Consider the following 24,725-nt stretch of genomic DNA (forward strand, 5'->3'; position numbering starts at 1 on the left):
CTTGATCCTCTTATGCCTCGGCTGGAACTGCAGGGATGGAGTCCAAGTCCGACCGAAACCGAGCAATTTTGTCCGCTAAGAATTGGGCATAATCCTCAGCTCTACCCTGCAAGGGTTCCCCCGCTTCCCTCTTATTTAGTAGGGAGCGGGTTATCCTAAACAGGGCGGCTGGGCGGGACTCAGCGGATGCAACCAAGGTGGCTATGTGAGATCTTTTCGCTGCCCTAAGTGCCCTGGTGTATTCCTTGGTGCTGGTGGTTACCATTGCTCGGTTCGATTCGGACTTATCGGACCTCCATCGGTGCTCTAGGCATCTCCTCCGGCGCTTCATCTCCCGGAGTTCCTCGGTAAACCAAGGAGGTCTCCGGGATCCACCGCCTCAGAGGGGCCGTAGTGGCGCAATCCGGTCGAGGGCCTCCGATGCTGCCAAGTGCCAAGCAGCAACCAGAGTCTCTACCGGACTGTGGGCGAAAGTATCAGGAATAACCCCAAGCTCCGTCTGGAACCTTAACGGTTCCATAAGTCGCCTGGGGCGGAACCACCTGGTCGGTTCCTCCTCCCTACAGTGGGGGTTTGGTCTCCGGAAGTCGAGCCTCAGTAGGAAGTGGTCTGACCACGACAGGGGTATGATGTCGTTACCCCTCAGACCAAGATCACCAATCCACTGCTCCGAGAGGAATACGAGGTCGAGCATGTGACCCGCCGAATGGGTTGGGCCCCGGATTACTTGGGTCAAGCCCATGGCTGTCATGGAAGCCATGAACTCCTGCGCCCCATCAGAGTTTTCACCGAGCGACGGCAAATTAAAGTCCCCCAGGACCATCAACCTAGGGAACTCAATCGCCAGCTCGGCTACCGACTCGAGGAGCGAGGGGAGGGCTGCTGCAACACTGTTGGGAGGCAGGTACGTTAACAGCAGACCCACTTGACCCTTGAGGTCCAACTTTATCAGCAGAGACTCACACCCGACAAGCTCCGGAGCAGGGACCCTACGAGGAACTAACGACTCCTGGATAACAATGGCCACACCCCCACCCCTTCCCTGGGCTCTCGGCTGGTGCAGCACCTGAAATCCTTCTGGGCACAGCTCTACAAGGGGGACTCCTCCCTCTGGGCCCAGCCAGGTTTCAGTAATACATGCCAGGTCTGCCCTCTCATCTAAAATTAAGTCCCGGACGAGAGGAGCTTTATGTACCACAGACCTGGCATTTAGCGACAGCAGCCTGAGTCCAGGGTCCTGACTACTTGCGCCATCTGGTCTCGGAGTGGGACTCATAGGGCCGGAAGGAGGGATCTCTGTAACGTAGCGAGCCCTCCTTCCCCGGTAATGGCCTGCCCTAAAGTCCCCGCCATATCTGCCCCTCCCTGTTACGACCGTAATACCCCGACCCTCTCCCGTGTCTCTGGTCCCCTCAACCACCCCCATGGCCCCCGCATCTCCCGGCAGGTCCTCCGAATCATATATACCCATGCACTCCCCCAAACAGTCCCCACGTAAGAGTTAAAACACAGAAATTTACAACAATATAATAATAAAAGTGGGCCATTCATTCAATCACAACCAATCCCATACACTCATCATACTATTTAAAAAATTGCGCAGTTAGATGTGTAACAATGTGAAAAGGGGGGGGGAGAGGTACTCCGTTTCTCTCCCCTCCTATGTCCTGGGGAGACGTCCTTGGCCGCCAGATCAAAAGTGGATGATATATAAGGCGGCCGTATGCAGGCAGGGCAAGATGTATAAAGTAGAAAGTCCAGTGATTCATAGATGGCAGCCTTAACGATGAGTAAGTGCCCCAATCCAGGGGGCCAAAGTTTGGAACTAGCCTGAGCCACTTTAGCAGAGGAGGAGGGGAGTGCTGATGTTTTTGGAGCCCAGTCTCTGCCACCGTGGTCGCCATCCCCCATTACTCTCACACCAACTCAGCCACAATCCTACTCCCCTAGTGGCTGGAGCGGGAGGCAAAGAGCAATGTCCGGAGGAGGCCGCAATGACACAGGGCTCAGTTCAGGGGGTTTAGGGGGTCGTCCTCTTCCCCACCCTAGCAAGCACACCAGTCAGTCGAAACGGCCAGGTCTTTCCTAAGCCGTAGGGGCAGATAACGAATAGCAGGGTGAGCAAGATAGAACCGAGGGGGGGGGGCGTCTAAGGCAGCAACAAACACAGCCAAAGCTTAAGGTCTCAATAAAGCTTCCGACGCTTCCTTCTTTAAATGAGAAGTTGATTAAAGTTAAAACCCTCCAGGCTCACCAGTCACTAGGGCTCGTCAGGGCTCACCAGTCCTTCAGTGCGAACAAGTTCAAGCAGGCTGGCTAGGGAAGAGGCGTCCAAGATGTAAAAATGCTGCGGATCAGCTGTTTAAGATCGCCATCTTTCCCTCCACGCTTTCCCTCCAGTTTCAACTACTGCCGTTCTGCTGCTCAGGAGACGGCTGCCTGTGCTAACCATCATTTGTTCAGTATCATTATAACTTTAAATGGTCTGTGTTGATGGCCACCTGCAATTCATATATTTTGCCTCATATCAATTAAAATCAACTTTTCCTAATAACTGAAAATAATATTGTGTATCCACTCATTCACAATTCATTTCCACAGACAAAACAACCATACAAAGAACAAAAAGCAAGACAAAACTAAACTAAACTAAAAGCAACCATAGAATGATCCTAAAGTAAAATGTGAATTTTTGTAACTGCATTGTGTAAAGTGGAGCATAATCTACCTTTGAACACTGTAACTATTTAAACTATTACACTTTTAGGGAATCCTTTTCTAATTTATTAGTATTCTTTTCAATTTGGAATATCCGGAGAGTTATACCATATCCAAAGGAATAATGTTTCCTCCTTTGAGGAACATCCTGCGCATGTGCGAAGGAACATGGCTGCCGGGCTTTTCGCTCCGGCGTTCACATGGGAAAAATAGCCAAAGAAGAGAAATTGCCCCCAGAAATCGAGCTTGAGAGAGACCAGGGCACGGGCGATTTCTCGGAGGGTCTGGTGCTGGCAGCGGACTGGAGAGATTTTGCTCTCCAAGGCTGCCTTCCACGAAAAACGCCGACGCCGCTCGGAGGTGCCCGGAAGACGCCGCGGCTCAGCTGATTAGTGAGGCGCTTAAAGACACCGCCCGGGTGCCGTTCGGAGCCTGAAGAGAGATCAGGGCACGAGCGATTTTACGGAGAGCCTGGTGCAGGCAGCGGACTGGAGAGATTCTGCTCTCCGAGGCTGCCTTTTGCGAAAGACGCTGACGCCGTTCGGGGACACCCGGAAGACGCCGCGGCCCAGCTGATTTAGCGCGGCGTTTAAAGACACCGCCCGGGTGCCGCTTGGAAGGCGTTGCGGCCCAACTCGGCTAGAGACGTTGGGTAACTATTGTTGGAGGTTCGTTGTGACCCGGCTGACCTGAGAGAGCCTTGACTCTCCTCCACTTGCTGGCTGAGAGAATCTCCCCCCCCCCCTTTTTATGCTACTTTCTTTGTCTCGTCTGTGTTTTGGCTGCTGTGGACTTGCATTGGATTATTCATCGCCCCAGGGAGAAGGCGGTTAGCCTGGAACAGCACTGGGAGAGAATGGGAGGCTGTCTTCATCTGCTGCTATTGCACCCCCCTTCCTCTCCCCTCGGCTTGGCCTCCCCTGTTGGTGCATTCCCCCCTCCACTGGGCCGTCGCCATCGCAGGGCCTTTTGCTGGGCGAGATTAGACTCCTCTTGGAATGCGGCTTTTGGACTTCTTGGAGTATATCTTCATCTGCTCTTTTATCTGCACTTTCATCTGCCACGGCCACTGTTGCCTGATGCCGCCTTGGACCTGCTACCACAGATAGCGCCACTACTGGCCGAGCGGGGGTACTTACAGTACATAGAAGGCCCTCTCCTAGCCTCAACCATCTTGGACTTTTTTGGACCTTCCCAGAACTATTTGCACTTTAAACTAATCAATTTTTTGCGCAATCTATAATTTATAATTTCTTTCTTTTCTTTCATCTTTCTCTTCTTTCTTTGTATGGGCTATGCATGAGGTATGCTTGAGATGAATGAATGTCCCACTATTAGGATCATATTGTTGTAAATTTTGTGTTTTTAACTTCTTACGTGGGGACTGTTTGGGGGAGTGTATGAGTATGCGTGATTCGGAGGACCTGCCGGGAGTTGCGGGGGCCACGGGGGTGGTTGAGGGGACCAGAGACACGGGAGAGGGTCGGGGTATTGCGGTCGTAACAGGGAGGGGCAGATACGGCGGGGACTTTAGGGCAGGCCATTACCGGGGAAGGAGGGTTCGCTACATTACAGAGATCCCTCCTTCCGGCCCTAGGAGTCCCACTCCAAGACCAGATGGCGCAAGTAGTCAGGACCCTGGTCTCAGGCTGTTGTCGCTAAATGCCAGGTCTGTTGTACATAAAGCTCCTCTCGTCCGGGACTTAATTTTAGACGAGAGGGCAGACCTGGCATGTATTACTGAAACCTGGCTGGGCCCAGAGGGAGGAGTCCCCCTTGTAGAGCTGTGCCCAGAAGGATTTCAGGTGCTGCATCAGCCGAGAGCCCAGGGAAGGGGTGGGGGTGTGGCCGCTGTTATCCGAGAGTCGTTAGTTCCTCGTAGGGTCCCTGCTCCGGAGATTGTCGGGTGTGAGTCTTTGCTGTTAAAGTTGGACCTCAAGGGTCAAGTGGGTTTGCTGCTAACGTACCTGCCTCCCAACAGCGTTGCAGCAGCCCTCCCCTCGCTCCTCGAGTCGGTAGCCGAGCTGGCAATTGAGTTCCCTAGGCTGATGGTCCTGGGGGACTTTAATTTGCCGTCGCTCGGTGAAAACTCTGATGGGGCGCAGGAGTTCATGGCTTCCATGACAGCCATGGGCTTGACCCAAGTAATTCGGGGCCCAACCCATTCAGCGGGACACATGCTTGACCTCGTATTTCTCTCGGAGCAGTGGATTTGTGATCTTGGTCTGAGGGGGAGTGACATCATACCCCTGTCGTGGTCAGACCATTGCCTACTGAGGCTCGACTTCCGGAGGCCAAACCCCCACTGTAGGGAGGAGGAACCGACCAGGTGGTTCCGCCCCAGGCGTCTTATGGAACCGTCAAGGTTCCAGACAGAGCTTGGGGTTATTCCTGACAATTTCGCCCACAGTCCGGCGGAGACTCTGGCTGCTGCGTGGCACTCGGCAGCGTCGGAGGCCCTCGACCGGATTGCGCCACTGCGGCTCCTCCGAGGCGGCGGATCCCGGAGACCCCCTTGGTTTACCGAGGAACTCCGGGAGATGAAGCGCCGGAGGAGATGCCTAGAGCACCGTTGGAGGTCCGATAAGTCCGAATCGAACCGGGCAATGGTAACCACCTGCACCAGGGAATACACCAGGGCACTTAGGGCAGCAAAAAGATTGCACATAGCCACCCTGGTAGCATCCGCTGAGTCCCGTCCAGCCGCCCTGTTTAGGATAACCCGCTCCCTATTGAATAAAAGGGAGGCGGGGGAACCCTTGCAGGGCAGAGCTGAAGAATATGCCCAATTCTTAGCGGACAAAATTGCTCGGTTTCGGTCGGACTTGGACTCCACCCCTGCAGTTCCAGCCGAGGCGCAAGGGGACCAAGTAGAACAGCTCTGGGTTGAGTTTCAGGACGTTACCCCCGGGGATGTGGACAAGGCCATGAGAGCTGTAAGTACCTCCACCTGCGTCCTGGATCCGTGTCCCTCATGGCTGGTTACTAACTGCAGTGAGGTGACACGAGGCTGGATCCAGGCGGTTGTAACCGCCTCCCTTCGGGAGGGGAACTTCCCCGCCACACTGAAAGCGGCGGTGGTGAGACCCCTCCTGAAGAAGCCATCCTTGGATCCAGCTATTCTTAATAGCTATCGTCCAGTCTCCAACCTTCCCTTTCTGGGGAAGGTTGTTGAGAAGGTGGTGGCCTTCCAGCTCCAACGGTCCTTGGAGGAAGCAAACTACCTAGACCCCTTCCAGTCAGGCTTCAGGCCCGGTTACAGCACAGAAACCGCTTTGGTCGCATTGATGGATGATCTCTGGAGAGCCAGAGATGAAGGACGTTCCTCCATCCTGGTCCTCCTTGACCTCTCAGCGGCTTTCGATACCATCGACCATGGTATCCTTCTGCGACGACTGCGGGAGGTGGGAGTGGGAGGCACCGTGCTACGGTGGTTCTCCTCCTACCTCTCGGACAGGTCACAGTCGGTGTTAGTGGGGGGGCAGAGATCGTCCCCTAGGCCCCTAAATTATGGGGTGCCTCAGGGCTCGGTCTTATCCCCCCTACTATTCAACATCTACATGAAACCGCTGGGAGAGATCATCCGCAGGCACGGGATTAGATACCATCAATATGCGGACGATACTCAATTGTATCTGTCCGCCCCGTGCCAACTCAATGAAGCGGTAGACGTGATGAGCCGGGGCCTTGAGGCCGTTATGGACTGGATGAGGGTTAACAAGCTTGTGCTCAACCCAGAAAAGACCGAGTGGCTGTTGTGTTTCCCTCCCAAAGATTTGGCTACTATTCCACCACTCAGGCTGGGGGGTCAAATTTTATACCCCTCAGAGAGGGTTCGCAACTTGGGAGTCCTCCTGGATCCACAGCTGTCATTTGACCACCACTTAACGGCTGTGACCAGGGGGGCATTCGCCCAGGTTCGCCTGGTGCGCCAGTTGCGACCCTACCTGAATCGGGAGGCTCTCACAACAGTCACTCGGGCCCTTGTGACCTCTAGGCTGGAATACTGCAATGTGCTCTACATGGGGCTGCCCTTGAGGAGCATCCGGCGACTTCAGCTAGTGCAGAATGCAGCCGCGCGAGTGATTGCGGGTGCACCCCGATTCACCCGCATTACACCTATCCTCCGCGAGCTGCGCTGGCTACCTGTTGATCTCCGGATGCGCTTCAAGGTGCTATTAATCACCCATAAAGCCCTACATGGCAGTGGATCTGGATACTTGAGAGACCGCCTTCTGCCAATTACATCCCTGCGACCGATAAGATCCCATAGATTAGGCCTCCTCCGTATTCCATCGGCCAGCCAATGTCGGCTGGCAACTACAAGGAGGAGGGCCTTCTCAGCAGTAGCCCCGACCCTTTGGAACGAGCTCCCCGTGGAGATTCGTACCCTCTCCACCGTCCAAGCCTTCCGCGTAGCCTTGAAGAACTGGCTCGCCCGTCAGGCCTGGGGATAGGATAGTTACCCCTCCCGAATGATGAATGTATGTTGCTTGCTATTTTATTACATGTTTGTCCTAATGTCTGTATTCCCCCTTCCCAGTTTTTGTGTGAGCCGCCCTGAGTCCCCTCAGGGAAAAGGGCGGCCTACAAATTCTAATAAAATTCCAAAAATTCTAAAATATCTTGGGAAGTTCATATATCACAGATTAAGAAACAAAGTAAGAAATATCTCATCTTAGTTAACTGTATTTTAAATTTATTTTAAATGCTGAGATACAAGATAGTGATATCTACTTTGGGTCAGGGTCAGCATAAATTTTATATCTGGATAATACAGAAAGAAAGCAGTAACTACATGTGTTGCTACAGGATTATTCTTAGATTAGTATTTGATCAATTTGAAAAAGATAAGAAAACTAATCAGAGAAAGGTGCTCTAAAAAAATAAACATCATCTGTCAAAGTCATTAAATCAAAAAGAAGTTATCATAATCGGCATGTTCATAAGTAGTAGTTCCTACACTTGTTCTTTGTAAAAATGAAAGCATAAACAATGGAGAATATAACTTTCTGACTATGTTTTCAATTTTAGTCCAATATTCTATGTATGTATAACAACACATATCAAAACAAAATGCTTGATTATATTCAGAAATTTCTCTTTATTCTTAGTTCCATTTTATTAAGGTCTGGTCTCAAAAAAATAATGTAGCATTTGGGGAGAAAGATACAGATCAGCAGCCCAGCGCTCGAGGCTAACATTGAAAAGATCTCCACAGCCACTATGTATTTTCCCCTGGTGCTCAGGTAGGTTGGAACAAAGGAGAGCCAAACACTGCAGAAAATCAACATGCTGAAAGTGATGAACTTGGCTTCATTAAAAGTATCCGGTAATTTCCTTGCAAAGAAAGCAACTATAAAACTGGTCATAGCCAAAAAGCCCATATAACACCTTGCAAAGTAAAACATAATCATGGACCCTTCCTTACATTGTAGGACAATTTTTCCAGGCTCTGAGCGCAGGTCAACATCTGGAACAGGAGGAGAGATGGACAACCATATAGTGCAAATCCCTACCTGGATTAAGAAGCTTAATAAAACAAAAGCATAGCCCAATCTTTTCCCCACCCACTGGCTTATCCTGCTTCCTGGCTTGGTTGCCATGAAAGCCAGGACCACAGTCACAGTCTTGGCCAGCACACAGGAAATAGCCACAGAGAAGATGATGCTGAAACCAGTTTGTCGGATAATACATGCCACCTTATTGGGCTGACCAATGAATAGCAATGTACAAAGGAAGCAGAGCAGGAGGGTGATGAGGAGAATATAGGTGATATCCCGGTTGCTGGCTTTTACAATGGGAGTGTTGTGGTGTATCAAAAATGATCTTAGTACCAGAATTGTGATTGTGGAACAGAAAAGAGAAAAAGAGACTAAAGTGATACCCAAAGGTTCCTTATATGACAAGAAGCTTATGTCTTTAGGAATGCATGAATCTCGCTTTTTGTTGGGATAATTTTCATCTGTGCAATCATAACAGTCATTCAGATCTGAAATGGAAAAAAATGTATTATCAAACTTATATGGATTCATAAATCTTGATAACTTGATAACATTACATAAGCTTAAATATTGCATTAGGCTTTACTCCAAATGTCATAGTTATGAGCAGGACTATGAAATCAGCATACATATATCTTATTTGCACAATAACATCATCATTATACTCTTATTTGAAAGAACCATGCAAAAAGTCGATCATTTCAACTTCCCATCATAGGGAATGGAATTGTGGCTATATTTTATCTATGCCATATAGCCATGACCCGACAAATGCGCGCTGACAAAACTGCGATGTCAAAAGCGCGCCCACAAAAGCGTGATTAGGGTTAGGGTTAGGGTTATAACATTGTTTTTGCATCCTACTATGTTGTTTGTTGATGGCGCGCTTTTGTCAGCATGCATTTGTTGGCGCGCTTTTGTGGTGCGATTTTGATGTCGCAGTTTTGTTGCCGTGGTTTTGTCAGCGTGCATTTGTCGGGCATGTATTTGTCGGTGAACCCATATAGCAGGTCTCAAGATATTGTTTTCCTGTCTAGCCATGGAGTCTTTATGTATAAATGAATAAAGTTTATAAAATCCCACAATTATCATAATTTCTGTAAAACATTCCAGAGAAAGATCTGTGTATCTTTTATCTAAATGCAATTTTTTTATGGGGAGGAGGAGGAGGAGGAGGGAATGGGATGGAGAGGAGGAGACTGTGTTACACATTGGCAAATAGTATATCTTTCTGAAAGAGACAGACTATAATATCATATTCTTACCCTCAATTTCTGCAATTTTTCCTTCTGGACATGGGTTACAAGAGTAGCAGCAGAATGGCTTACCCTCTATGACTTGTTTACTAGATCCTGGATAACAGCTTGGGGTACAGAGAGAAACAGGCTGTGACTAGCTTATAAAGAAACAAACCAACAACATAAATTATAATCTTAAAAATGATTTTCTTATAATCATTGCTTTTCGGGGGCTTTTTATCATGTATTGTATGTTAACCATATAGTACATCCATGTCTTAAGTGCTCATTTCTACTACTAATAATAATATCTTCTTCTTGAAATATTGAACTGCCACTTAAATTTCATGTGCTATGCTTTGAAATATTTTTATAATATTACATAATACAGTTGTTTTCTGTCCTCAACAAACTATGTCATATACCCATTGATATAAGATAAATTTCAATTTTCAAGAATAAGTAAAAAAAAAAAAGTATCCCAAAATCAGTATACTTGAATGTGACCAAGAAAGTATTTCTTTTATAAGACATGTTGTATTAAAACTATTATACTAGACAAAGACTCAGTAGGATAATTGGGTCTGCATGAAGAAAGAAAACAGACATAATAATTATCTCATCTACGCTAAGGAATATTCAATATCCAGATAATAGAAAAATAATGCAGCCATCTTATTCTAGTTTGATGGTATCCTGTGACTGTTTCTGATAATGACATTTTAAGAAGGACATTAGCAAAAGTACAGAGGAAGATGAAGAAGTTGGAGCGTAATCATGAAAACAAGTCTATGAGGAAGGGTTCATTCACAGAAGAACTTATAGAGACCCATAATAGCTGGAACTTCTACAGCTAGCAGACATGCTTTGCTCTTGTTCCTGCCACTCCCAATAACCAAAGTTGGAAGCCAGGATAGGGAATTGTATTTTGAGAAAACATTTTCACAATAATAACTTCCTTCTGGTGCTATACTTGCGCTAATATTAATACTGCCATCTGTAGAGGGAAACCTTTAGGGGTAACTTAGCATTATGCTTATTGTTTTTACTGACTCCTGTGTACATTTTGAAACTAATGATTTTTTTGTTGTTTCCTTCCTTGTTCAAAGAAACATTTCAATGGAAATCAGAGGAACTAAACCACTCTAGATTTTCTTTTTCTGAAATTTTGGGAAGTACTCTCATATTTCTAATGCTATTCATCTCTGATATTATTAACTGTCAGTCCTGGTTGTACCCAGGAATACATTCAGCAAGATAGTATGAAAATTTAAAAATTGCATGCTCTTGACCCATTTTAAATAGTGCCCAGTTTGCCCATATCTGTACTTTTTAGCTAATTGTTTAGGTAAATTGATTTTTTTAGCTAAAGATGACATTTAACTACTCTACCTAACTGAATTTAATCCAGCCGTTGTACACCAATTCCTATGAACTGTATTAGTTGGATAAGACAAAGATCCAGAACAAGTGAGCTTTTATCATTTTCATAATTCAACAGGATTTAAAATAATCATTAAGATTCAGTGATCACAAATGGAACAAATATTTCCAGGGAGTCAATTCCTGGAACCCACCTGGTTAAACCAATTGCTCCATGTTATGGCATCTTCTTTGATAATTAATACTTTGTTTGGAGGAGAGTGTGGATCTATTCTTCCTATTTTCACTACTGTCTGATTTTCCAAGAAAATAAAATTGATGACATCAAATCCAGCTACCAAATTTCCATCTTGATCAAATGCCATCTTTTCCCCAATACTGTTATTAAATGTGATATATCTCAAGAAATTAGGAAGCTAAATTGAAATGAAAATGCAATACTTATACAAATCAAATTTTCAAGGGTTCTTTTCAATATTTACATAGCATGCCTTTAATTATTCATTGAAAAGATATTTATTATTTAAATGAATGCCATATTCCCTATTCTTGGTACAGTTATTCTTTGCACTGAATTCTATCATATACAAGAGAAACACTGTTTCAGTGAATAATAAACTCTGTCAGATTGTCAGATTGTTAGAATGAAACAGAATGAAACAGAATGTTAACAGAAGTTAGGAACTTCTTTTGGAAATCAAAACATAATAATCCATATATTGTAATAGGATCACATAGCAGTAGCAGTTAGAATTATATACCGCTTCATAGTGCTTTTATAGTCCTCTCTAAGCAGTTTTACAGAGTCAGCATATTGCCCCCAACAATCTGGGTCCTCATTTTACCCACCTCAAAAGGATAGGAGGCTGAGTCAACCATGAGCCTGATGGGATTTGAACTGTCAAATTGCAGGCAGCCAATAGTCAGCAGAAGTGACCTGCAGTACTGCACTCTAACCACTGTGCCAACGAGACTCATACATTAGAAACTATCATTTTTGTGTATTCGAACAAGGGTTGGCAACCCATTACTAGACCATGAGCTGTTTGGAACCAGGTCACCAATATGTCAGGTTAGCCTGCAACATTTGCAAATGGAACTGTGCACATGCACACACTTGCTTATTGCTCACGCAGAACCATCCCCTCCCCACCCCAACTCTGGCTGGGCTACAAACATTGAATGATTGGGGAAGTGTATTAGCACAAACAGGAACAGTGAAAACCAGTGACGTGCAGCCAGGTGAGGCAAGTGAGACACAGCCTCACCGCTCTCATCATGAAAAAGCAGGGTTCGGTCTTATCCCCCCTACTATTCAACATATACATGAAACCGCTGGGCGAGATCATTCGGAGGCACGGGATAAAATACCATCAATACGCGGACGATACACAGCTGTATCTGTCCGCCCCGTGCCAACTCAATGAAGCGGTGGACGTGATGAACCGGGGTCTTGAAGCCGTTAAGGACTGGATGAGAGCTAACAAACTGGTACTCAACCCAGACAAGACCGAGTGGCTGTTGTGTTTCCTTCCCAACAATTTGGCCAACGTTCCATCAATCAGGCTGGGGGGTCAAAATTTATACCCCTCAGACAGGGTCCGCAACTTGGGAGTCCTCCTGGACCCACAGCTGACTTTTGACCATCATTTGTCAGCTGTGACCAGGGGGGCATTTGCCCAGGTTCGCGTGGTACGCCAGTTGCGGCCCTACCTGAACCGGGAGGCTCTCACAACAGTCACTCGAGCCCTTGTGATCTCTAGGCTGGAATACTGCAATGTGCTCTACATGGGGCTGCCCTTGAAGAGCATCCGGCGACTTCAGCTAGTCCAGAATGCAGCCGCGCGAGTGATTGTGGGTGCACCGTGGTTCGCCCACATAACACCGATCCTCCGTGAGCTGCGCTGGCTACCTGTTGATCTCTGGGTGCGCTTCAAGGTGCTACTCACCATTCATAAAGCCCTTCATGGTAGTGGATCTGACTATTTGAGAGACCGCCTTCTGCCAATTACCTCCCTTCGTCCCATCAGATCGCATAGAGTAGGCCTCCTTCGAATTCCATCCGCCAGTCAGTGCCGACTGGCGACTACGCGGAGGAGAGCCTTCTCGGTTGCAGCTCCGATGCTTTGGAACGATCTCCCCGTGGAGATTCGCACCCTCACCACCGTCCAGACCTTCCGCACAGCCCTCAAGACCTGGCTATCCCGTCAGGCCTGGGGATAAGATCCTAATCTCGCCCCGCCCGAATGTTGAATGAATGTTGTGTTTTATTGGTTATTTTCCTTTATTCACATTTCTTTTGTGTCCTGTCTTACACTCCCCTCCTATGAAATGTAAGCCGCCCTGAGTCCCCTTGGGGAAAAGGGTGGCCTATAAATGTCAATAAAATGAAAAAAATGAAAATGAAAAGAAAAAAAAATGTAAAAGGAGCTAGCTGAGCTAGTTGCTGCCTCACAGTGGATGAGGTTCTGCTTAACTGTTAAAAAAAAGCCTCTAAAAAAGCGCCCTCTACTATGAAGCAAGAGAACTGCATGCCTCACCTTGTCTGACTTTTTAGGCGTTTTATGATCATTATGTGTGGAACGTGTTTCTTGTGGTGAGCGATCATAAAATGCCTAAAAATTCAGACTAGGTGAGACATGCAGTTCTCCTATCTCATAGTAGAGGACATTCGTTTGGGTGGGGCTTCTTCAGAGGACCCGAGGCAAGAGCAGAGTTGAAGTCCTCTCTGAAGCAGGTGGAAAAGGTACGTGTGGATCGGAGGGGTGGGGAGGAATTCAAACTTTATCCTCCTGGTGCTTTGCAGGGCTTTGGGCAAAGACTGGAAGGAAGGACCCTGGCTCACTTATGCTCTCCCTCCCCAAGTGTAGTTTGATTGCAGGCAGAGCCACGTTGCCTTTTCAAACCTGTAATCAGTGAAGCTGGGTTGGATTTTTATATAGTGGAGCCTTCTGGGACTGGGGGAAGGTCTGTGCGCTACAGCTCTTTGCCTGGCTTCCTGCCTCCTCCTGTGGTCTCCTCACTGGTGCTCTCCCTCCCCAAGTGTAGTGACTTCCTCCCCAGCCCCCCATCCATTTCTCTCTCTCACACACAAAGCTGGATAAAATTATATAAAGAAAGTTTATGTGAAGCCCAGCTTCACTGATTACAAGTTTGAAAAGGCAGCATGGCTCTGCCTGCAATCAAATTACACTTGGGGAGGGAGAGCACAAGCGAACACTGAGGAGACCACAGGAGGAGGCAGGAAGCCAGGCAAAGAGCCATGCTGTAGTACACACACTTTCCCCCAGCCTCTTTCTTTTGGAAGGCTCGGATCGGCTCCCCTCCAGCTTCTCTGCGTCTCCTCTCACCCCAGCCTGCCAGCAGGAGGTGAGTGGGTGGGCTTTATTGCATTCCAGGTATTTCCCACTCAGACAGCAGGCTGCATTTGCAATGGTGGAGATGTTTGCAGAAGGCAGCAGGGGAATGAGGGGGATGGCAGAGGAGCTGCTTTCAAGCCACTGGAAAAGATATCCAATCCAACTTTGGTGTGTGTGTTTGTTTGTTTGAGAGTAAGTAAGAGAGGGAAGGGGGTAGGAGAGATAGTCCAATCCAACTTCTGTGTGTCTGTGTGTCTGTGCGTGTGTGCGTGAGAGAGAGAGGGGAGGGAGGGAGAGAGGGAGGAAGGAGGGGAAGGGAGAAGAAAAAGAAAATGAAAAAATGAAACTTCTTTCGCAAAGGAGAAAAACAAATGCTGTTGCTTTAAATCAGAACTGAGCATGCCTGGCTGTGGAATTCTGGGAGTTGAAGTCCACAAGTCTAAAAAAATTTGAAACCCACCACTGTGTCAGTGGCTCACCAGCCATAAACCTCACTGCATGTCACTGGTGGAAACTGCAAGACTGCATTATTTTGAAATAATTTCATGAGATGGAAAAGAAAAGCAAGTCATTGCCAGGTTTTTCAGTTAAGATTCAAGGTATTATATGCAACATTACCTGCCAGAATGAATGAATCTGTAGTCCACGGTCCATTACTGTTTTGTGTCTGAGTCCAGATGCAAACATGGCATGTAAAGCATAGGCTATAGCATAGACAGCATTGTAGACACTATAGCTATAGCCAGACATGGACATTTCAAAAAAGAGTGCAGGGATTCTCTCCAGTTTCTCCTGGCCAGTGCAAATGTTCACCTCTTCTTGATGGATAGATGTACTTAAAAATTTACAGTTAAAGACCTGCTCCCAAAATCCTTTGAGAAAACCATCTTCTTTTGTGGTGGAAGGATTTCGATTCTCAATAAACTGTTGAAATCCAGACACATCATTGGAATGAAATGCAAAGCCCAAAGCTCCATGGAAAATTTCTAAATTCCAATACCTTTGAAATCCAAAGGAAGCAATCTCCATTTGGGCTGTAGTAATCCATACTTTTCCTAGGGGTTTCCTAGGTTTACTGTCTACATCTTCATCTGATAGATAAGATATAAATCTAAACAATCCCAAGGAATGAGATTCACCATAGGCTAGTATCACTGTAACCTTTTTATTGATCAAAGCATCATAAATATTCTTCCCTTTATGCAGAATCTCAAACAAATCACTAATAAATGTTACAACAGGGATTTTTTGTATGAAAGCAAGACAGACACCCTTCTGAGAAAACATGGGAAATACAGTTTGCACAAATCTTTCTCCGTTCTCATTATCCATAACTACCACTCCAATCCATATCCATCTGAAATGCAAAAGTAGAGCCAGAATCCCCTTATACTGAAGGTCTTCCTTAGGAACCATCTGATAGAAGGGGAGACCAGAGGATTGATCCTTCATCACTGAAGTGAGACTGTAGGTGAGCTAAAGAGATCCATAAAGATATGTTAAAGATGAAAGACAGGTTTAATATGGACAAATGGACAGTTGGAATTAAGAAGAAGAAGAAAACTGAAATTGAAATAGAGTTTGTACAAATGATATAAATATGGGCATATGGGAGAAAATGTGGCAAACTGCTATTAATTTTTACATTATCATTTTAAAAGATTTTTTTATTAAATTATGTATTGATGATATATAACACGGATTAAATTGTTTCAAGGAATACTAAACCAGTGTTGGAACTATGAAAAAGGCAAGGGAATACTTCTGGATTTATATTTGTTTATTTATATGCTAAATTTAGGAAGAGTTACATGAGAACTAAGACCAAGGAGATAGATGGCCAAGAAGTGAGGTCTTCTTTCCTCCCTATCAACCATCTATACAAACAAACAAAAAGACCCATGTCATTCCAAGCCAAATAAGCAAAACCAAATTTTAAGAGGTTTTTGTTTTTGGAAGGCCAGGAGAGTGGGAGAAGCTGGTACAAGGTTCCATGAGGTAGGGGGCACAGCAAAAAAGGCTGTTTTCCACGAGCCCACCAGCCAAAATTCTTTAAGAGACAGAGTCCATAGCAAGACGCCTAATCTCATTTGTTTACATTTATAGCAAAACAGCCTAATCTCATTTGTATACATTTATTGAATTGAAAAATTCTAATTCTAATAATATTACCCTTTGTATGACATTACTATTATTTATCCTTTCCTACTATCTGTGAGATATGGTCTGTGAATAGAAACAATCTAGTTTGCTGGGGAACAAGTTCCTGATTGATTTTTCACCCTCTGAAGTATTTTGCAATATCTGCACTGGTAAAGATTTATGAAAAATCCAATCTCTGAAATTCTTTGATGGATTTTTGATTGGACTAAATATATGTACAGCATATAAGAACATTTTAAGAAAAAAAACTTTAACAAGAATGAATATCTGGTGTGAAGCAGGAATTTTGAGAAGATGAAAGTACAAATAAAACTTTCTTTTATTTATTTATTAATTACTATACTCCAAGTAAAAAGCTAAAGAACTTTTCCTTATCTTAGAGATTACCTTCATGTAATTTGATGAACAATTACTCAGACTCCAGAGTTGTATCTAGTGAAACGGAGAACAGAGGAAAAAATGAAGAAAAACCTCAGAAGTGTTTCCTACCTGGGGAATCTTGTAGATCTCCAGGAGAATCTTCATAGCAAGAGAAGTAAGGGAATCCAATCCACCAATCACTGCGATCAGCTTCTTTTTCATATTGCAACTATAGTTTGGAAAGAAATTCTCCAATGTATACAAAAGGGACATAGTGGAATGATAGGTCCATTTTCCACTGTAGTAATTGTCAAAAATTTGGAATCCTAAAGTGATATTGGGAAGTATTTGAGGATTGTCATTAATCTTCTTTATGGCAAAGGACAAAGCCAGGATATGTTGATAATGCTTTGGAAGCATTCTGGAATGAATATTGTATTGTGTTTCAAAAGGATAATTCATACATCAAATATATCACATTTATCCTGTTGTATTTTAGATGTTTTATAATATCTACTACATCACACTTTTAAATAAACTGCGTTAAGAGCCTAGGTGGCTCAGTGGGTAGAGTGCAGTACTGCAGGCCACTTCAGCTGATTGCTATCTGCAGTTCGGCGGTTCAAATCTCACCGGCTCAAGGTTGATTCAGCCTTCCATCCTTCCGAGGTGGGTAAAATGAGGACCCAGACTGTGGGGGTGATATGCTGACTCTGTAAACCGCTTAGAGAGGCCTGAAAGCCCTATGAAGCGGTATATAAGTCTAACTGCTCTTGCTATTGCTAAATACAATAAAAAGTGCCATTCACATAATTCTATGAAGATTAGAATTACATATTTACCTTTCTTGAAGACACATTTTAAATAATCCATTTAAAAAATCAAAACTTCTCTACTTTGTAACAAAAACTCTTGGTTGCAATTATGGTTCTTATGAGCTGGGCAGCAGTATAAAGTAAACCAGCTGAATTTAATACATTCTATCATCAATGTAGACAAATAGCAGCTGTATTTGAAATAAGAGTAACTGAAAATGATAGTAAAATGAACAAAATAAAAAGCTGCGAAAGAATCATAAAGGAAATTCCTTTGATACAGATGTTGATAGGGCAAAATAATCAGAAATCTGATCTGCAGTGCACAACTTTCTTTGGTTAAAAAAAGTACTCTTTGTAAAATATTATTTTAATATATTTTAAAGATCTATAGTTGATGCACCAAGCTAATTACAGACTATTTTGCCTAATTTAAAAATGTCTGAGAATTAACATTTCTTAAAACTACATTTAGAAGAATTAAACACAGTGTTTAATTAAGTCAATGCTATGTATACAACTTAGCAACTCTACATGAAGACCCCTGAATTTCATTATTACATACTATTGTTTCTATAGTATAAGGTGGAAAACAAGCATTTGCTGCATGACCAGCATAATTAGGGTAACACATGAAAATGGATTTCTTACAGGAACTCTTCAGACATTGTGGGTGGAGGTTTTATTGTGAAATCTTTGGCAATAGAGATGAAAACTCCATGAGAGGATATGCAGCCAATGATGAGGTCCCCAACCTGATGATATTTGTGAACTGGGTGTTCTGGATACTGGACATTGCATTTCACTGTGGGAGCTCCGTGTGGCATGTATGACAAAAGGGTTAAAAGCATTACCCCTGATACTGACATCCTAAACTTAAATTAGGACTAATTCATTTCCGCAAAATTTCCTTTCTCTAACTACTCAGGGTCACTGGCATATTTTCACAACTATTATAAAAGTTTAGACAGTACTCTGAATAATATAAATATCTAAATATGAAACATTAAGGATCATATTAATACATGCATGTTTTCCATCTTATCCGTATCCCTTCTTCAAATACTAAAGAAGATATTGCATTATATCATAGTTCACAGATGAATTGATACACTGCTATTTATGAGTTGCAACAAATTGCGAGCCAGATCACATAATTGCAAACTAATTGTATGGAAAATGGAATTGCTACCTCTTCAATGGTAGAATTCCTTATAGAATTGTAAAGAGAGCATGCTTGTTATTTTAAAACAATTTTTTATTGTATCCTCTTGAGAAAAAAGCCATTCTTTTCTATGAATGGTCCAAAAACAAACAAAAGTAACCATCAATATTAAGATTTGGATTTAGAGCTAAAATTAATGCATTTATTATAGGAGTACTTTAATTTCAAAAATATTTGTAACAAATCAAGGAAGTGAGATTTGGATTACCCTGAGTTAAATTTTTAGAAACTCTTCTAGGGAGGCATATAATATTTTTTTAGAATGATTTTTCGAGACATTTCTCAATATGCAGCACTTTCTCATTTTACTGTATTTCAATGCAGTGGTAATACATTTAATTACAAAATAATGGACCACTTTTATGTAATCTTCAAATTTTAAAATATTGTTGTACATTCTGGGATAAAATATTGCTCAGCTTCTCTTTTTGTCACATTTCACATCCAAATTTCTTCAGTCCCACTAAAGCTGGCTGAAATTTAGTCCCCGTCTACCCTAGCAATTTCTGTATAGCATTGTCATTCCTCTGACACCTCTGGGGAAAATAAATAATAGCAATAGCACTTAGACTTACATGCTACTTCATAGTGCTTTATAGCACTCTCTAAGCAGTTAGAAAGCAGAGTCAACCTTGAGCTGGTCATGATCAAACTCCTGGCACTGAATAGTTAACTTGCTATACTGCATTATAACACTGCACCCCAGGAGTGGGTTCCTACCAGTCCGTGCCAGTCCTTGCAAACCAGTTGGTCAGTGGACCCGGAAGTAAGTAACTTCCGGGAACACCGGCACCGGCCCTGTCACTCCAAAGTGCCCTTGCCGGCCATCACAACTGGCTTGCTCACTCCCCCACCCGGCCACACTAAAGTAAGCTAGCCCAGCCTGCCGCTCACTGATTGGCTGTGAGCGGGCTGGAGGTGAAGTGTTTAAAAGCATGGCACCAACATTCCTCTTTTGAAAAGAGTCTTTCTCTTCTCTTTTCAAAAAGGGTCTTGTTCCTGAGATGCCTCGCATCGCACTTGACCTCCATTTCAAAACTCCCTTTGCCTTCCAGGAGCTTGCTGTTTCCCCCTCAGGTAAGCAACTAAGTCTGAGGGGGGCAGTGGGACTTGGGAGGCTAGCTTACCAAAGGTGGGTGGGAGGCAGTGGCGGTCCAGCTTTCGCAAGGGAAGCCCTTTAGGCCTTCCCTCACAAAAGCCATGGGCTGGCATACGCCACATGGCCGAAGGTGGGTGGGGGCGGTAGCGGCGGTGGGGGCCTAATTTTTGCAAGGGAAGGCCCTCAGGCCTTCCCTCGCGAAAGCCACAGGCTGGCATATGCCACGTGGCCAAAGGCGGGGGCAGTAGCGGTGCAGCAGCGGTGGCAGCCTAGCTGTGGGTTGGCATATGCCACGCGGCCGAAGGTGGGTGGGGGGAGGTGGCGGCCTAGCTTTCGTGAGGGAAGGCCTTTAGGCCTTCCCTAGCAAAAGCCGTGGGCTGGCGGTAGGGGCGGTGGCCCAGCCTTTGCAAGGGAAGCCTTCAGACCTTCCCTAGCAAAAGTCAAGGGCTGGCGGCAAAGGCGGCCTAGCTTTTGGGAAGTCCCCTGTCCCCCCTCTCCAGCCTCGCCTGGCTGGCTAAGCCTGCCAGGCGACCTGCTTACTGACCCTGGCCTTGTCCCTCCCGTCCAGTGTGCCTTACCTGTTCCTGTTGCCTCTCTGCCTGCCTGCTCCCTATTGCGTCCATCCATCGCATAGGAATCAGATCCATCGCATCAGAATGCTGCTGATTCTGCCTGCTGGTAAGTGACCCAGTTGTTTTTCTTTTATTTTTTTAATGTATTTTAAAATAATATTTTATTTAATGCACATAATTTTTTAAATAGTTTTACTTAAAAGTATTGAGTGTAGAATATTTTAAAATGGTTTACTTCAATTTATTGTGTGTGGATTCTTTTTTTAATTTGTCTTAGACTATTTAAAAAAAGATTCTATCCAAAATAAATTAAAATAAACCGTTTTAAAAAATTCTATACTCAATACTTTGAAATGTATTGTGCATAGAATTTTTTGAAATAGTTTTATTGTAATTTATTGTGTATGGAATATTGTTAATGGTTTCATTTTAAATTATTGTGTGGAATAGTTTGAAATGGTTACAGTATAAATTATTGCTGGTGGAATAATTGTTACAGTATACTATGGCTAGTACAATACCTTAAAATAGTTACAGTATAAATTATTGCTGGTCGATTGGAATAATGGTTACCATATACTATGGCTGGTACAATACCTTAAAATAGTTGTATTATAAATTATTGCTGGTGGAATACTTAACAATGGTTTTTAAGGATTTATTTTATTTATAGAATATCTTTTTTTAATTATTTTTGGGGAAATTTTATTTTTTAATTGTTTATAAAATATATTTATTACAAGAAATGTTATTCCTTTTTGCAAATGATTTCTTTGTGATGCAATATGTTGCTTTTCAGTGTTCAGAAAAGGTTTATGTGTCTCAAAGTTTGCTGTTTTTCTATGGGCAGGCCAAGTTGGTGCAAGGTAGCTTGCCAGATTTAGGGTGTTTCACCTTGTTTAGGTAATTCTGAGGTGGTTGATGGTTCTGTGATCGCCTGTCCGTTATAATTTCCAACAATGCCTTGATGGTTTTTATTCCAGTGGCTTTGTCTTTCCTGTCTTTAGGCTTAGGGAAAAAAAACTGGTTTCATTTGCAGTCTTTTGGTGGGGGGGATTCTTATTTTTTGGTGTTTTCCTGGCATTGTCATAGTTTGTGTGTGTGTTTGAGTGGGTGTGTAATGTCCCGCAGTTATCTATGCATTAATAATGATCTAGTATTATTTCCTTATACATTTTAGGGACCTCTCCTTACATAATTGGTGTTTTCTTTCATACTTTTGGATTTCTAATTTCTCTTTCCATTAGTTGGCAATTGCTAAAACCAATCCCATGTGAAAAAGTATTCAAATCCTTCTTGATTTCCATTGTCAATTTATTTATTCCTGCACATTGTAATAGGGAATAAGGACAGTAATTTTCCTTTTCTATTATTTTATGTGCTGGTTTCATCCCAATGCAGTGCATGCAATTAAAGTCTTCCTTTCTGTGTCTCTCCTTTGTACAGATTGTTGGAGCAAGGTGGTGAGGTGGTGTTGCAGAAGACGCAAAAAAGGAGAGTAATTTTCCTTTTCTATTATTTTGTGTGCTGGTTTCATCCCAATGCAGTGCATGCAATTAAAGTCTTGCTTTCTGTGTCTCTTCTTTGTGCAGCCCATTCATAGGAGTCTGTGATACTGAAGACTGGCAAGAACAATTATCTTCCATCTGTAAGTAGCTCTTTTACTCTTTTTGTACTTATTTTAATGTTATTGTAGTTCATCCATTGGGGGAAAGAATTCAGTGACATCGTCCACTCCCACCAGGTCACATGTTTGGCTAGCCACTCCTACCAGGTCACATGGGTGGCAGGCCACTCCCATCCGGTCACTTGGGAGGCAAACCACTCCCATCCGGTCACATGGACAGCAAGCCACTCCCATCCAGTCACATGGGTGGCAGGCCACTCCCATCTAGTCACATGGGTGGCAAGCCACTCCCATCCAGTCACATGGGCAGCAAGCCACTCCCACAAAAGAGGCCACACCCACAGAGTAGGTTCCAACAATTTTTGAAACCCACCACTGCTGCACCCCTAATAAACCTGGCCACATGAATAATTGTTCCCATGCTGTAGTAGTTCCTAGGCCCTAATACAGAAAGCAGTTATAGAGAAAAACTAAATCAATATTTAAATTTTACAAAGTATTGTAGTGGAAATAGTATTGATATCAGGTCCAGAAAGGAATACTCTGGAAAAATCAGGTAAGATACATAAATTGGAGAAGTCAAGGAAACTTGCCTGTTAATACAGCTGCAGAAGTTTATTGAATAGCAAGAGTTTTCCGAACTCTGGGTATCCATCTAAACTGTGATATCAATTTAATCTAAATGGGAAACAACCCAACAGTTACAACACAAACATTGTTACCTCAATAGATATTTTTCCTTTTTACACAAAAAAATATTTAGAAAAATGGTTGGTTTGAAAATAAACTAAAGATGACTAAGAATATGAATGTGGAAGAGCAGAGGAAATAGGAACTTAAAGCTAAATTAAAAGTTGTTAAAATGTATTATGGACAAACCAATTGAAAAACATTTTGGGCATTATTTTTTACATGGCTACCACTGGAAGGACTGTATCTGCTAAGAAATAGAAGGATGACATAGGACAATTAACTGTTTTGATTAGAGATAGTGGATTAGGCAAGTTTCTAAATGACTGAGAATCATTTGTGGATTTTCTAGATGTTAAATACAATGACAGATGGTTAACAGAAAGTTTTGAAGATTAGTTTTATCTTTGAGGTAATATGTTAATTTTTTTATATATGTATGTGAACAGATGTCTGGTTGATTTTATTATTAATTAAATAGATTAACATATCTGGGATATTTATGAACTGTGTATGTTCTAACTAATATGACTACCGCAAATCTTTCTTCTTCTTTTTGTGCCATATCTGTCATCGGATGTTTGCAATCATGTTGGCCTATTTCTGTCAAAAGCCGCATGAAAAAGTGCTGCTGATTTTTGTCCAAACCAATCCCTTAGATTTTGAAGCCATGATGTTCTTCTTCTGCTTGGACCTCCTTTGCCTTCAAGTTTTCCCTGGAAGATTAATTGAACTATGCTATATTTTTCTGGGTACCTCATCACATGTTCAAAATATTCTTTCACTTTTTAATGGCTTTAATTATTTGCTTTTGCTTACCCAGGCGGCTTATCACCTTCTCATTTGTGATTTTGTCAACCCAGCTTATATGTAACAGCCATCTGTAAATCCATATTTCAAATGCTTCCAGTTTCTTCAAGTGGTTTTCTGTGAGAGACCTTTTCCATAGAGCAGGATAGAAAAGATGTAACATTTGACAAGCCTGATTTTCAGTCTTAGGCTTATGTTGTGACATTTATGTCATTAATCATTGCATTCTCAGAATCCTGCCATGCTCATATGTTGGAAAAACACAATAATGCACTGGTAGAAGAAAATATCTGTAGTTCAGGGTTGAACCAGACGGTACTTGGTACTTTCTGAGATTGGTGATTTTCTTGCAGACATTTTATTAGCAAACTAGGTAACATCATCAGAAATTTGCTGTGATATTTTTCAAATATTTAATTTGAATTTCAATTTCATTAATGACTTTTCTGTGTTGTTTTAATGTATAATGCACATTATGATAGCTCAAAAATAATTTTGATGCTTCTGAAATATTCAAGATGAACCAAATTTTGAAAATAGCATTTTAAATCATGCTGACAGTGATTTTATTCCTCTAGCTAACAATCACTTTAACATTTCCTATTCCAAATACTTCATCAAATTGCTATGTGATAGAGACAATACAGAGTTCCAGATCAAGTAGAATTTATAAATAACTAAAGGGTATCCTTGGATGAGCCCTACCTGCCCTCATCATTTTTATTGATCAGGATTTATGTTTTGGAATAAATTAAAATTTTATGTCAACTAATTAATTAGAGATCATATTCTAACTGAAGGATGGGAATTGTTTCTTATTTAGTAAGGGAACTCCATGTCAATAAATAAAAATCTATTTATGATCACTGAAGGAAATTTCTTCCCTCTTCTTTAATAGTAAACATAGATGTAGTACAGGGATTGGTTGCTGCCGGCATTACTGCCAATTCAAATATTTGAAAATGTTTTCTATGAATTTTATTATCATTGTTACCACCCAAACTTTATTTTAATATTATGGACTGAAAAAGGTCTCCAGGCCTTTAATAATTTAATATAAATGGTAGGAAAAATATTCAGCAAAATTTCCACTGTAATATACACATAAACATAGAAGTACATCTGCAGTGAATATTACAGCTACATTCTTGGACATGTTCAA

At 43.0% G+C, this 24,725-nt stretch overlaps 1 protein-coding gene across 1 annotated transcript; it reads right to left on the reverse strand.

Moving 5' to 3' along the window:
* Positions 1-7,808: 7,808 nt before the first annotated feature.
* On the reverse strand, positions 7,809-18,367 carry LOC116521565 (vomeronasal type-2 receptor 26-like). Its single transcript, XM_032236224.1, has 6 exons — positions 18,192-18,367; positions 16,855-17,146; positions 14,821-15,678; positions 11,038-11,259; positions 9,488-9,614; positions 7,809-8,710 (listed from the first exon to the last, which is right to left on the reverse strand). Exons 1-6 carry the CDS (start codon positions 18,365-18,367, stop codon positions 7,809-7,811), a joined length of 2,577 nt encoding a protein of 858 aa, XP_032092115.1.
* Positions 18,368-24,725: the final 6,358 nt, after the last annotated feature.

The sequence above is a fragment of the Thamnophis elegans genome, chromosome Z (genome assembly GCF_009769535.1).
Source record: "Thamnophis elegans isolate rThaEle1 chromosome Z, rThaEle1.pri, whole genome shotgun sequence".
In the NCBI taxonomy this organism is placed as follows: domain Eukaryota; kingdom Metazoa; phylum Chordata; class Lepidosauria; order Squamata; family Colubridae; genus Thamnophis; species Thamnophis elegans.